This window comes from Tenrec ecaudatus, chromosome 7 (genome assembly GCF_050624435.1).
Source record: "Tenrec ecaudatus isolate mTenEca1 chromosome 7, mTenEca1.hap1, whole genome shotgun sequence".
NCBI classification, from domain to species: Eukaryota; Metazoa; Chordata; class Mammalia; order Afrosoricida; family Tenrecidae; genus Tenrec; species Tenrec ecaudatus.
The window spans coordinates 88,427,007-88,442,800 of record NC_134536.1 but is presented as its reverse complement, the minus strand read 5'-3'; the positions used below and the strand labels follow the sequence as shown (position 1 = coordinate 88,442,800).

The 15,794-nt window shown below is 37.2% G+C and overlaps 1 protein-coding gene across 4 annotated transcripts in view; it reads right to left on the bottom strand.

Annotated features, from left to right (window-relative positions):
* Positions 1 to 15,794, bottom strand: part of SNX14 (sorting nexin 14) — a 97,270-nt gene that overhangs the window by 59,566 nt on the left and 21,910 nt on the right. For 2 of the 4 annotated variants that reach the window (XM_075554812.1, XM_075554810.1), the window contains exons 3-7: positions 15,299 to 15,375; positions 15,139 to 15,217; positions 10,467 to 10,510; positions 8,425 to 8,512; positions 525 to 609 (exon numbers count right to left, since the gene is read on the bottom strand). In XM_075554812.1, coding sequence (XP_075410927.1) covers positions 525 to 609; positions 8,425 to 8,512; positions 10,467 to 10,510; positions 15,139 to 15,217; positions 15,299 to 15,375 — 373 coding nt within the window. The remainder of the gene's footprint in view (positions 1 to 524; positions 610 to 8,424; positions 8,513 to 10,466; positions 10,511 to 15,138; positions 15,218 to 15,298; positions 15,376 to 15,794) is intronic. The other 2 variants (XM_075554809.1, XM_075554811.1) reach the window with 1 other exon arrangement.

Here is a 15,794-nt window from a genome sequence, read left to right as displayed (position 1 = left end):
AAACTAAAGCTCTTTTTACAAATCTAGCTCCCTCCCTACCATAATATTTAGATCAGTCAGGCCTTCATCTACAATTAGAGTCAGTGTGACTATCTGGTCCTTCATTCTTTGGATTTTATTAATGCCTATGTTAATAATGAATGTGATTATTTCATGTCAGTATGGATTATGGTACCAAATAACCTCCTCTTGCAAATATTAAACAATAAATTTGAGTCAGCTGTACCTGTCTATATATAATAACTAAAAGGGATTTCAGTTTAGATGAATACTTTCATAGCACCTGAAAATATATCAGTTAATTCATCAGTACTCATGGTCAGAAATTTCATGTAAAATATCGAGTTTATAAAAATGAAATAATTTGATGATGGCAACATAGGTACAAATGTGCCTGACAAAATGAATGTACATATGGATTGTAATAAGAGCTGTACGAGCCCACAATAAAATGATTTAAAATTTTAGTATAAAAAATAAATAAATGAAATTATTCAATCTATGGCAAGAAACTGTATTATTACCTTTTTGTCGGGCTTTAGCTATCAATTCAATATGCTTCATTGCTGCTTTTAATAGTTTCTTGGTTATAATAGATGGAATATCCACCTAGGAAAATTCAACATTAAAATTTTAAAACAACTAAGATACATTGATGGAAATAATATAATTAGGGCATTGAAATATACCTTAATAAGTAAAGGTATTTTAAAAAGGGGAAAAAATAAAATAAATAAATAAAAGTAAAGGTATTACTTTAAATCTTTAAAAATATATTAAAGGTATTTTATATCTCATTGAGTCACATTAATTAAATGACTAGAATTTTTCTTTCACAGTAATAAAATGTCTCTTAATATACATATATTAATACTAAATTCTTCCTATTAACATTTCTTTCTATGTTGTTCTGTGTGCGTTCCAAGTAAAAATCTCCAGTAACTTATTTCCTAGGGGTTTTAACGTCTACCCAAGGTCATGTAGAACCTGTACATAGACCAAGAGTTTCCTGATAAAAACAAAGAGACGTTACATGGTTTAAAATTAGGAAAGGAATGTACCAGAGATGTATCCTTTCATCATATTTATTTAATCTATATGGTGAGTAAATAATCCAAGAAGTTAGACTATCTAAAGAAAAACAAGGCATCAGGATTGGAGGAAGACAAATACCCTGCAATATTCAAAATGACAAAACCGTACTTACTGAAAGTAAAGAGGACTTGAAGCACTGACTAATGATCAGTATGGATTACTCTTCAACAAAAGGAAAACAAAAATCCTAACAGCTGGACCAAATTGAAAAAAGATTGAAATTGGTAAGGATTTCATCTTACTTAAGAGAGCCATCAACACCCATGAAAGCAGTAGTCAAGAAAGCACCCATGAAAGCAGTAGTCAAGAAATGGCTACATCCTGCATTGGGCAAATCTGCAAAAGACCTCTGTCAAGTGTTAAAAAGCAAAGAGGGCACCATGAGGACTAAGGTGAAGGCAGGGTAAGTTAAACTAGAGGACAGACAGGAGTTAACTGGAAGAGAGAAGCTACATACAGTAAGTGAAAGTCAGTACAAAATCATCAAGGTAAAGGAAGGCACTAGGAAGAGCAACAGAAATAAAAGCCAACGGAGGCATATGCTACTGCATATATAATCTTGCAATAACAATAATAACAATAACCTATGAGCAGATACACAGACATGTAAGCTGAAAAGGTATGGGAAGATGAATGGGACTATATCCATGAAAATAGAAATTTGTGGCGAAGAAAGCTGATGGTGCCCGGCTATCAAAAGATATAGCGCCTGGGGTCTTAAAGGCTTGAAGGTAAACAAGCGGCAATCTAGCTCAGAAGCAACAAAGCCCACATGGAAGAAGCACACCAGCCTGTGCGATCACGAGGTTTTGAAGGGATCAGGTATCAGGCATCATCAGAACAAAAAATCTTACCACAGTGAATGAGGGGGGGAGTGCAGAGTGGAGATCCAAAGACCATTTGTAGGCCACTGGAGATCCCCTTGCAGAGGGGTCTCAGGGAGGAGACGAGCCAGACAGGGTGCGACATAGCAATAATGAAAAATACAACTTTCCTCTAGTTCCTAAATGCTTCCTCCCCGCCCCCCCGGCCCACTATCATGATCCCAAATCTACCTTACAAATCTGGCTAGACCAGAGGATGTACACTGGTACAGATAGGAACTGGAAACACAGGGAATCCAGGGCAGATGATCCCTTCAGGACCAGTGGTGTGAGTGGTGATACTTGGAGGGTAGAGGCACAGTGGGTTGGAGAGAGGGAACCGATTACAAGGATCTACATGTGACCTCCTGCCTGGGAGACGGACAACAGAAAAGTGGGCAAAGGGAGACATTGGACAGGGCAAGATATGACGAAATAATAATTTATAAATTATCAAGGGTTAATAAGGGAGAGGGAAACAAGAAGGAATGGGGGAAAAATGAGTACCTGATGCCAGGGGCTTAAGTAGAGAGCAAATGTTTTGAGAATGATGAGGGCAATGAATGTACAAATATGCTTTACACAATTGATGTATGTATGGATTGTGATTAGAGTTGTATGAACCCCTAATAAAACGATTAAAAAATTAAAAAGAGAAAATAGAGATTTGACAGAGGATATTACTATATATGTATTTGAATTTGCTGCAAATATATTCATGAATATAGTAGAGCATGCGAGGACTAATTATGAAAATGCCTTTGCCTTAACAAAACAGCTTAAGGGTGTAAGTCACTGGGCTCAGGAGCTCAGGACCTTAGTCTAAGGCAGTGGTTCTCAACATTCCTAATGCCGTGACCCTTTAATACAATTCCTCATGTTGTATTGACCTCCCAACCATAAAGCTATTTTTGATGCTACTTCAAAATTATTTTTGATGCTACTTCGTAATTTTGCTACTGTTATGAATCAGGTGACCCCTGTGAAAGGGTCATTCACACATGAACCCCTACTTCCAGAGATGGTGGCTAGCTACTACTGACAACCCCTCTACAAGGAGGTCACCAAAGAAGGTCTGAGAAAAGTATGAACTAAAACTCAAAATCCCAAGAACGACCAGGCTTACACTGGTGGAACCCCCAAGGACGAAGGCCTTTTGTTATCCTTTAATCCTAGAATTGAAATTGCATCCCTGGTTCAAGTTATAGCCAAACAATAAACATTTGAAAAGCATTGCCATGGAGTTGATTATGAAAACAGCAGGCCCAATACAGGGTCTCCCAGGCTACAAACCTTTATGGGAGTACACAGCCTCAACTTCCTCCTGCGGAGTGGCTAATGGCTTGAACTGCAGTTCAAGCTTGAGCTCAACAGTCTGACATTGGCTTGCCAGTACCACCAGATGCACCTTAGTCAAAAATTAGGCATGTCTGTAAGATGAACAACAGGGAGGTACACATTCCTTAGAACAATCACTTGCATGAACTAAAAGGGCAACATATGGCCAGGCATAAAGCTTGGCAAGCAGGAAGGTACAGGAGGATGAGTGGAAATAGTATTCATTGGAAGAAAATACAAGAGTGCTGTTACAGTGGGGAAATCCAATCAATGTCACAAATCACAATGGGCATGAATTGTTGAATGGAAAATCAATTTGCTCTGTAAATTTTCACCCAAATCAAATAAAAAGTAAGGGAAAAAATAACATATTAACACTGGGCTATCAAAGACCTCTTTAAACTATTAAAAAGCAAAGATTTTACCTTAATGACTAAAGTTTACTGATCTCAACCACAGTATTTCCCATTGCCTCAGGTACATACAAATGATGATAGAGGAATAAGAAGACAAAAGAAAAAATGCTACATTTGAATTAAGATGTTACTGAAGAATACTGAATACTTCATGGACTCCTAGAATGAACCAATCTCTTAGAAGTACAGCCAGAACTCTTCAAAAGTGAGGATGACAAGACTTTGTCTCATACACTTTGGACACTTTCTCAGAAGTGAGCAGTCCCTAGACAAAGGTAGCGTGCTTGGTAAAGGAGAGGGCAGTGAAAAAGAGGAACACCCTCCGAGAGATGGACGGACATGATGGCTGCAACAAGGGCTCAAATGCAGGAACAACTGTGAACACAGCAGTGCAGGGCTGGGAAGTTCTGTTCTACCAGCACCTGTAAGAAGATGTGGGTGCAGTTTAACCTGTCAATCAGGTCACAGCTTGCCAACTTCCTTTAGAGAAGCAACCAAGATAAGTGGCTCTCTGGGGGCTGTCCAACCCCCTCTCGGCTTTCACCTTCCTGTGGTGAACCTCTCGAGAGCTGAGCGAGCTTTGTGAGATGGACAGCCACCTTTGGATCCCCACCACCCTGCACCCACTGGCCTGTATCTTCCTGCTTTCTGCATACTTGCATGTGGGTGTGTGAGTCTGAAGAGGGACTTAGAGACAAGTATTGGATTTATGAATTTGCTCTGGATTGGGATGGGATGTTTGCTTGATACATAATTACTCCTTGATATAAAGCTCTCTAGTACACATTTATGAGTGTCACTGAATTTGTTTCTCTAGTCAACCCAGCCCCACACCCCCACTTAAAATATGTGTCACCTTGGCTAGGCCATGACTCTCAGTGGTTTGGCAGTTAGGTAATATAATGATGTAATTTGACAATTGCAAAATAAAGTCATCATCTCCAAGATGTGATCTAATGTACTCAGTCAATCTGTGAAAAGGGGACTAAATGCAACATTTTTCATCAAGTCAGAGCCCTGACTAAAAGGGGCATTCCCATATAAGGTGTGACTACATTACCTTTTATTTTACAAGAAATAAACGGAAACAGAATGGAGCACAGAATAGGGACCTCGGTATTACTAAGAAAGAAGATCTAGAACAAGGTTTTTGGACCCGAAGCTGTGAATCTCCCAAGAGAAGATTTAGGCCAACACTCATGGTGAGCTCCAAGGGGCTCCAAAGCCATAGATGTTGAAAAGAACCCATCCCGATGAAAGAGTGCCAGAAAGCCCTCCCCTACAAGTGGTGGCCTGAATTCAGGCGATGGTCTTGATGATGGAACAATCTCTTATGACTAACATACCCAGGCCTAATCCTTTGCTTATTAATGTAACTAACACAAAGTCACTAACTTGCTATAAAATGGGCAAACTGATCACCTATCTCCCATGATAATAATATAGATAAAATGAGAAGGAAGAATATATAGCATAAGAGCCCAAACATTGGAAAAAATATTTGCAAGTCATTATGTCTAATAAAGAATATACAAAGAACTCTTAAGGGTCAATGATTAAAACTATCCAATTAGAAATGGGTGAAGGATCTTAATAGATATCTCTCTAATTAAAATATTAAAGTGTCCAATAAACATATTAAAACATGCTTCATATAATTAGTCATTACATGTCAAGAAGCCCAGGAAGAAAAAGTATGTTTGGAGTCTGATTATGGAAGCAATTGTACAATTATGTTACGCATGATTGAACTATTGAACGATACGACATATGTATTAACTCCCAAGTTACAGCAATTTTTTTAAAAAGGCATAGATCTAGGAATGGGTTTTGGACTTGCACCAAATCGTAGGCCCACCTTGAGAACAATCAGTTCTTACATCGTGCCCTGCGGGGTACTCACATTCACGAAATGATCACTGAAGATAAGGGCGCTACAGCAAAGTGTGGTGCCAGCACATGGTGCCGGCTCTCAATCAGAACAGTGCCTCCGATCTTAAAGGCTTATATTCACACAAGCAGCCCTCTCAGCAAGGAGTCAGCTAAGTCCACACAGAAGCACACCAGCTTGTGTGATCCAGAGATGACAATTACAAAACTTTAATACGAGGAGTAGAAAAGCATCAGCGCTAAAATTATGAACACCCAATTTGTGGTGGGCGATGCGGGACGGTCGGAGCCCAAAACCCTTCTGCAGAGCATCTAGTCAGACTGAGCCAGCCACAGGCAAGAGTCTCAAGTAGCCTTTCCATCAGGCAGAAACCACTGTAATCTTGATAATGCTGGAGTGAACTTGATACTTGGCCAGTTGACTACCCTATAGACACGAACTTAATTTGTTCTGGGTGCAAGTATCTCTCACTGGTTCTGTGACAGAAATTTCTTCCCTAACACTTTTAATGTTGTTGGGTGTCTTTTCCTTCTTACACATTATTTTTGTCTTTATATTATGCTTTTATCCTTATCACCTTAGTGTGATTTTCTTTATTGTTTTCGGTTGGATCTCTCAGCTGTTAAGCACAGGAAGAGTGGATGCTTAATGAAAATTACTAACACAAGGGGATATAGAGAATATAAGGGGTGAGGGGTGGATGGGGGGGGGAGGAAATTTCGAGAGTAAATGATGAAGATGGGCGGGGGAGGGAGCATTAAAACAATGTGATAGCATAATTCACCATAAAGAAGATTTAACCATCTTTAAGGTGGGGGAGGGGTGCTCTAAAATTGATGTGATGGTTATTGTACAATATATTATTCTTGATATGATTGAACAATTTAACTACTGAATTGTATGATATGTAAATTATTTGTAAAAAAAGTCATCAAAGAAATACAAACCAAAACCACAATGAAATACCACTTGACACTCACTAGGAGGGCTTTGATCAAACAGTCAGATAACAAGTGTGGAAAAATCAGAACCCTCATACACTGCTGGTAGGAAAGTAAAATAATGTAGTCACTTTGGAAAACAATTTGACATTTCCTAAGAGTTCAACATAGTCACCATTTTACCCAGCAATTCAATTCCTAGGAATACAGCCACAGAAAATATAAATACATAGCCATCAAAACACCTGTACACACTGCTCACAGTAGTATTGCTAGTAAGCAAAAGCTGAAAACAACTCAAATATCTATCAAAGATAATGGGAAAACAAACTCTGTGTGTGTGTGTGTGTGTGTGTGTCTCCATATAGGGAAATGTTATTTAGTCATAAAAAAGAATAAAATGACATATGCTACAACCTGCCAGCATGAATAAACCTTAAAAGCACCATGCTAAGTGAAAACCAACAGTCACAAAAAACTATATATTATATGATTCCATTTATATGAAATGCCCAAAACAGATAAAGTCTATAAAGGCAGAACATCCTCATGAGGCCCAGGGTAGAGAAGTTCTGGGACCTAATGGCTAAAGGGTAAAGTCCTTTTGAATTATAAAAGTATTCTAAACCTGATTGTGGAGATGGAAGCACAACTGTGAAATACTAAACATTACCGTATTGTACACTTTACATGAGTGAATTGTACACTTTATGTGAGTGAACCATATGGAGTTATGGATTGAATCATGTATCCTCAATATATGTCTACTGAAATCCTAACTATGGACTTGTAAATATGACCCTGCTTGGAAATAAGGGGTTTTCGTTTTTCTCCAAGGACACAGGAAAATTGCAGGGCTTATAATGAAGTTATTTTAAGAAAATAGAAAATGGTTTGGTGAGAAAACAGGCTGAGCAAGTCGCACTGAGAAATTTCTTTCCATCTCAGCACCACCTCTGCTCATTCTTCGAGGGTAGCTTGTGCCGCCCCTGGTTTCGCTGGGAAACCTTACCTCAACCACCCTGCAGCCCTGATCTTGCGCCTGCAGACGTCTGTTTGCTCCCCAAACTCAACATTTCAAAGGAACATGATTTGAGTCTCTTGAGGATGCCAAAGCTCCATTTTGATGTAGCCGATATCAAAGAATGCGAATTCTTTGGGAATGGTTGGAGATGGAAATACGACTTTCCCAAGTATGTACACCCAGATGGATTTTATGTCTACAAACAATAGTTTCACGTTTTTTGTGTCTGTTATTTTTTGTGATTTTTATAGCAATACTTCTTAACTTGCCCTTATGTGTTCAAGTGCTCACTGGCTACTTTATATATATCTCTTGTGAACTTTTTACTCATATTTTTAACATCTTTCCTACAGTGGTTGATTATATTGTTTACTTCTTGCATAGGTATACATAAATATTTAACAAGATTAATCTATATTTCATTTACTCATTGGCAGATATTATAGATCAACTCATTGAAAGTCTGTTCAATCCTACTGAATTGAATTCAGAAGGGAGTAGACATGCGTATGTCAACACTAAAAACACATGTAGGCAAAGACCCAAACATACACAAACTATGGATCTGAAACTAATGTAGATGATGATCATTACCCAGTAAATTTCTCTAGCTAGAATATAGCTGTTGTTTTCTATAGCTATCTTTTTTCTCTAATTTTCATAAACCAAGATAAGATACCCAAGCATTAAATTTTTAAAAGCCAAGCTGGACCACTTTTATTGCCTTTTCCAAAGTTAATAAATAAATATATGATGAAAAAAACGTATTAGGAGAAACTAAAAATGGGTGTTTAACAAAATCTCTGTACTAACAATAATATGGTAAACTCCCAAATGGCTCATTATAAACATATACCTTGTGAATCCTCCGTATTAAGACAGAAGCAAAAAATCGCAATGTAATTCTCAGCTCATCAACAAAAGATTCATCATCTGTTACATCCCTTCAATTGAGGAGAAAAACAAACATTTAGAAGCTTAGGGAACTACATAGCTTCACCTTCTAAAAGGCAAGAAGTCTAGAACTTCCTTTTTCCTATTTACTTAAGCTATTTTCTATTTATACAAATAATACATTTCACCAAGATTTAAAGAAAAATGTATAAAGAAAAAGATAAACACTTCTCACAATTTATACACCAGAACGTAATCACTATTAAATTTTAATATGTATTTCTTCCAGGTATACACATTGTACACAGTTATATTTCTTAATGTCTTTTCTGAAGTATCAAAGAAATCGAACAAAGAAAAATGAGGCAACAGAATTAATTAGTATACATTTTAATCAGTTTTAAATATTTATATAAATTAATGACATAAACTAATTCTGAAAGTTAACACACACATGTGTTCTATTTGGGGGGGAAGAAGCCTAAAACTCAAGCATTTTTAAATAGAAAACTGGACAATCCTCTTCTGAGGAGCTATAGTTCATTTTCCTGACATTTTAAGGCAAGAAATAAGAGTGATATCCTGAACTTAAAGATGGTCTCACTCAAAACTTACTGCTATCAAGTTAATACAACTCACAGAGGTCCTATAAGGACAGAGTGGAACTGCCCGTGTGGGAATTTGAGGTTGCAAAGATTTATGGGAGCACAAAGCCTCATCTTTCTCCCTCTGAGCAGCTGGTGGTTTCAGACTTGCCGGTAGCAGCCCAATACATAACCCAACGCCAAGTCCCTCAGCAGAACAAGGAAGATAATTATATTAGCAATGCTTTCCACTATTTATCCGCGAAGGGGATATTATTACCGAATCAATAGCTAGATGAAAGAGAACACACACACTCTGACATCTACAAATATTGCCTGATTTATTTTCTGAAGACCCATAATGTGGCAGGGTGGGAGGAAACTCTTTACAAAAGGCCTCACCATGAACTTTACTTAATTAGCAAACAGCCCATATTTAAGATAGAATCTAATATCAAACAACCAATACTTTTTACAAAAATGTGATATATAAAAATTGTAGATTTAACTTTTGATTTGTTATGTCCTAGATGAACTCAAATGATATAATTTTTGTTGTTGTTAGAAAAATCCAAAATATACCAAATTAATTTAAAACTAAGATAAGTATCATGAGATCTTCTACATGCGATGTCAGGTAAGTTTAAGTGCCCAGATATTTAACTATGCACACATAATATTGCAGGAAACACATATAAGAGGCTTCAAAATGTTCATGGAAGAATTCTACTACCTTTCAATTCCATGTACTTTCCAAAGTCCCTTTCTATTAATTTATTAAATGATTTTTAAGCTGGCTCTATGATTCTCAAGCTAGATTTTTTTAAAGACATATTTTCTACATCCTGTGAGACCCACGCACCTAGTACTTACACAGTAGTTACCAAAAACAAAGTTACTTTAGAAATATATACCCAAAAATGCTATCAGAATTACCATGCAGTTTAATAAAGCATCTAAATATAGATTTCCCCTCCCCAAAGCTAGTTGTTTCAAAAATGAAAAATGTATTTAGGAGTGACAATAAATTTTACAAGTTACTTTTTTCCCAAAAGGTAACTCTGGGTATAGATTTTTTTCCCTTTGCTATCATTTAGTGGTTACCTCAGCAGTTCTGAGCCAGGGGTGATTTTTTTTTCTCTGGTCCCTCCAGGGAATATGTGACAATATCTACAACTATTTGGGGTGGGGATGGGGGTAGTTTCTGGCATCTACTTAAGTGCTATTGACATCTAGTGGAAATAAGTCACGAATGCTATTACATACCCTACAATTTACAGTACAGTGCCCTAGAGCAGAAAATTATTGTCCCAAAATGCCAGTAGTACCAAGGTTGGAAAAACATCAGTCTACATGTAAAACACAACACCATCCTAGTTCTGATAGTATAACTAAAGAGAAAAAGACAGGAAAAACATACCTGTACCATGGATAAACAAAGTTTTCCAACACTAATTCCAGAACCTGCATAAACAGTAGTTTTAAAGGAAAAAAAGCATATTAGTAAACGAATCTTGAAAAAATGAACAGTACTGTTTAGTAACACATAATAATACTGAGAACCAATCTTATTACTCAAATAATGACTGTTAATATTCTTTCATATGACAAAATACTTATGTCAAACTTATGAGAAATCTATTAAAAATTCTAAAACACTATGAAAAAGCCTACAAATTTCCAAATATTTCTATAGTCAAATAAAACACAGAAATTATTCCTGAGTTTGCAGTTTTACTGAACCAAAAGGAAATAACTGGCTGATCTTTTTATATTCTTAATGCCGCTAAGGCAGTATATTTCCAAAATAAAATGAAAAACACCAGGTCACCAAAAAAAATTGTTAAACGTGCCATCAAACCAACTGCAATTCGTAGGAATCATATAAGGAGTCCTGGTGGTGATGTCTGTTAGCACTGGGTTGCTAAGCACCATATCAACAGCTCAAATCCACCAGCAACTACGGAGAAAGAAGCAGCTGTGAGCTCCAGTGAAGATGTATAGCCTCAGAACCCTATGCAGGGTCACTAGTCAAGTGGACTCCATGACAGGGGGTTGGGTTGTTTTATCTTGGTTTTTGTTTTTTTACATAAAAGAGTAGAACTTGCTCATTAGGTAGCCCAAGCTATAATCTCATTAGGTAGCCCAGGCTATAATCTCATTAGGAGCAGGCAGCCATTTCTTTCTTTCACAGAGCAACTGGTAGATAAGAACCACACATTTCTTGGTAGGATTCATACTAGGTAGGCATGGATGATTAACCTTCAGAAAACATAATGTATCAATAAATAAGATAAATGAAAATAACATGAGCATATCAATTGTTGCAGAACAAGTCTATGACAAAAATCCAACACCCATTCCTAGTTAAAATGCTCAGCAAGATAGGAATAGAAGGAAAATTCTTCAATATAACTAAAGGCATATATATATACAAAACAAATGGTCAACATTAGTTTCAACAAAGAGAGATTGAAAGTATTCCGCTTGACAAAAAATGTCCTTTATCGCCTCTGCTATTCAGTATTTTACTGAAGTCTTTTAAATTTTAACTAGAGCAATAAGGCAGGAAAGGGAAATAAAAACCATCCACATTGGTAAGGAAGAGGTAAAACTCTCTATTTGCAGATAGTATAATTCTATACATAGAAAATTCCAAAGACTCAGCAAGAAAGCTTTTGGAACTTATAAGAAGCTTCATCAAAGTGGCAGGTACAAGAACAATATAGAAAGGGGGCAAAAAAAAAACCCATATTCTTCTACACCAAGAAATAGAACTCTGAAAAGGAAATAAGGCAGATACCACCACCACCACCCAAAAAAAAATGTTAAGGTATAATTCTAACCAGAGAGACAAAAAATATAAAGAAAACTACAAAACACTACTGCAAGAAACAAAGACACCTAGAGAAATGGAAGAACATAACATGGTCGTGGATAGGATGCTTAGCATTGTGAAATTGTCCACATTACCCAAAGCAATTTATAGATATTAGGCAATCTTAATCACCATTCTTTAAAGAGACAAAAAAGCTAGCCACCAAATTTATGGAAAAGAGACCTCCAGATAAGCAAAGCACTAGTAAAGAAAAACAAAGCAGAAGGTTGCAAAATAGGTCGGTATTGGTACAATGAGAGGCATATATATCAACAGAATAGACGTGAGAACCTGGCATAAAAGCTCCTATCTAAGAGCTATTTTGAGGGACTCAAATCATGTTTCTTTGAAACACTGAGTTTGAGGATTCAATCATCCTACTCACCCTCAAAAAAATGAGCATTCACATTGTCATGATAAAAAAAATTGCTTTGTTCAACTTTCCTGGTGTTTTTCTCCCCAATGCAGTTTTCAATTTTCTGAAAACTTCATAATAAACCACAACAAATATCCTGTATCCTTCAGGAGCACGGTCTACATGTGCTACTGTATCCACCCATGTATATCGCAGAGCATACAAGGGGTAAAGCTATTAAACTTCTTAACCATAATCAAACACCTTGGGTGGCTGACTCACTGGACGTGGTGGCACAGGATCACCATCTCAAGGAAGAGCTAAGTCCATTGGCATGACACAGTCCATAAAGATAATGTTCTACACTCACTTTGTTGAGTAGAGGCAGACATCTTGAAAGCTTTCAAACAACCACCTAAAATGTAACTATTAGTCTCTTCTTGCCCAGAACAAAGAAGAATGAAAAAAAAAATCAAAGCTATACAGTGACTAATGAACGATGAATACCACATTCTCCACTCCCCTGAGATCAAAAGAACGAGAGGTGCCAGGTTACCCCTATCTACCACCCGGATTCAGGATCACAGTAAAATGACTTGGAAAGATTGGGAAAATAACGTAGAACAAAACTCAAAATCATAAAAAAAAAAAAAAAAAGACCAGACTTGAATATAGCAATGGAGTTTCCAATACTACAGCCTTTAGACCCCCTTAAACTCTGGAAATGAACACATCCCAGGGAGCATACCTTGCAGTCAAACAATAGACAGGTATACTAAATGAACACTAATACCCCTGAAGAATGTACTCTCCAAAATAATCAACTACAGAACCCAAAGAGGAGCATTTACTCAAAAACAGAGCTCAGATGGTCATAAGGAGAAATCAGGAAACCCAAGAGAAAGTGGGAGACGTGCTGTTGCATGGAGGGGACTGCAGCTAATGTCACAAAGCAAAATGTGTGTCACTTGTTAAATGTGAAACTACTTTTCTCCGTAAACTTCCAAGCAAATTACAATTGATTAAAATATTTTTATGGAAAAAAGAAAAAGGCCAAAGCCTTGAATAGCATTTTGTTCAGCTAATCCTTAGGCAAAGAAAGACACAAAATAGGAAAAAAGAACAATTAAACAATATTCAAATGGCTAATGCTATTTTCAACTAATTAGCAGTAACTAATTTGATGCAAGTGAACGAGCTACCTAGAATACAAAGGGCCTCAAAAAAATTCATGGGAAACAGAACTTAAAGATAATAGAATTTTTCCCCTTAACCTTTTAATGCAGTGGTTCTCAACCTGTGGGTCGCAGCCCCTTTAGGATCAAAGGACCCTTTCACAGGGTCACCTGATTCATAACAGTAGCAAAATTACAGTTATGTAGTAGCAACGAAAATAACTTTATGGCTGGGGGTCACCACAACCTGAGGAACTGTATGGAAGGGTCGTGGCATGAGGAAGGTTGAGAACCACTGTTTTAAAGCCATATGACCCTATGTTTGGTGCCCGAGGAAATGAAATCATAGGCTCTGCCTTCAAGGACTTGACTGGTTTCCCAGAAATGATGGAGAAGACAAACTGATAATACAACTGATATGTTACCAAAACTGTATTCATAAAATATGATGGAGAAAATTATAAGAACATGCTTTCAATTCCTGTATTACATAGCAATTGCAAAAATCAATCCCATCTCTGCCACAGGAGCAGTGAATTATTTACTGTGGCTCTTCTAGCCAGTCTCCCAACTCCTGTCAAATGACTTTTCACTTCATAGATTGGAGAAGAAAGGAGGGGAAGATACTGACTGGATCACCTGTGAGTACTGCAAACAGGATTCTCTAGAGTGGCATCCTGCTGTATATAGAATGAACCCTCTGAGAAGCAAGTGGGATCGCATTACCAGCAAGAGCCGGGAGTGGAGCCCATCCTCTGGACCTGAGGTCCCTGTGCAGTGAACCTCCTGGATCCAGATGACAGCTAGACCCTCCGAGGCGAAGCAGCAGAATCAGGAGCCAGAGCATGGAGCAGAGTGAGGGACTTCCCAAACCCCGGAAGCAAGTTAAGGTAAGTACTGTTGTGCAGGCGGCTAGCTTGCAGAGTGGGGTGCCTAGGGCAGTGAATTGGGGGAGTTGGACTTGTTAACTCACAGAATAGCCCGAGTGCCTTTAGACTGAGACTTACTGGAAGGGGATGCCTCTGAGCACTTAATTCTGGGAGATGGGTTTGCTGACCTACAGAGCTTGAGCTGAATGCCTTTGGGGTGAGCTGCCAGCAGTGTGGCATGCTCCTTTGGTCATTTATTAGCAGATCTGAAACTTTGTAAATGTCCTGATAAACAAATACCCTGAGCTTTTCTCACTGGTATCACAATTTGTTAACTTCTTTAATCATGAATTTTGTCTTTGAGCTATGCTTAGCAATTGCAATGGATAGCAGAACCTAGAGAAGTAAAAGAGAATACTAATTAAGTCAGCATGCCTGCTTAATTAATAACTAATTAAGTTACCTTACCTCTAAGCTCATGTAAAAACGCTCATCATAATTCAGCAAGAATTATAATATTTTGCTGCATTTCCAAGCATTCCTTTGGAAAAGCAAAATGTTAATTTCTGCTGCCTAGTCATAAGCATGACTGCTTTTATAGAAGGCAAGCGGCAACCAAGTAAAACTCTGGTTTTGCTTCAATAATATGTCCATTTAAATTAAGAAGGCAATTTGAAAATATTTTTAGCGTATCATTTGTGTCTTCAATGTGGTGGCACATATTAAGCGGTCCTATGATTAAATAATTAGATAGAAACATCTTGAAAAATATTGGTATGTTAAAAAAAATTGGGGGTGTATGCTTGGTCAATTACCTCTGAAAGAGATGCATCAACCTTGGACGAAATTTTCAGGTCTAGCCATGGCTGATAGTTTTCAAGCAGTAAGGAAGGCCTAAAGAAATCATAACATTAGATCACTTGAAATCCAAAATGTTAATTAGAAAGATCAGCAAATTAAAAATCATGAACTTACCTATGTCGTTTACATTTCACTTTACCACAAACAGCACAGCTATGGCCTTGGGGAAATAACTCTTGGACTCCTAACTGCTAAAAAAAAAAGAAGAAAAACAACAATTGCCTTTTCAAATATGATTTTTATCAAAGAATATCGGTTTAAAATATTCTTAATCAATGTATGATTTCAGAGGTCATAATGTTTTATGTTTTGTTTGCTTTAACACTGACACCGTTCTCTGTAATAATACTTCTTAAGCTTAAATGTTTATTAACAGAAATAATGCCTGATGAAATGCTTCATATCACTTAAGTCAAATTTCTCAGCTTAAAATTAAAGTCTAGTTTTATAACCTTTCATAAGTAAAAAATGTGATCAATACTTTTAAATGATACTCTACAACAAATAAACAGGAACACATTTTCTACTTTTCTAAAACCTGGACTTCGGGATGGGGAAAAGATGTGATCACTAGGATGGCTCCTCACCAAAATGAGGCACCACTTTCCTT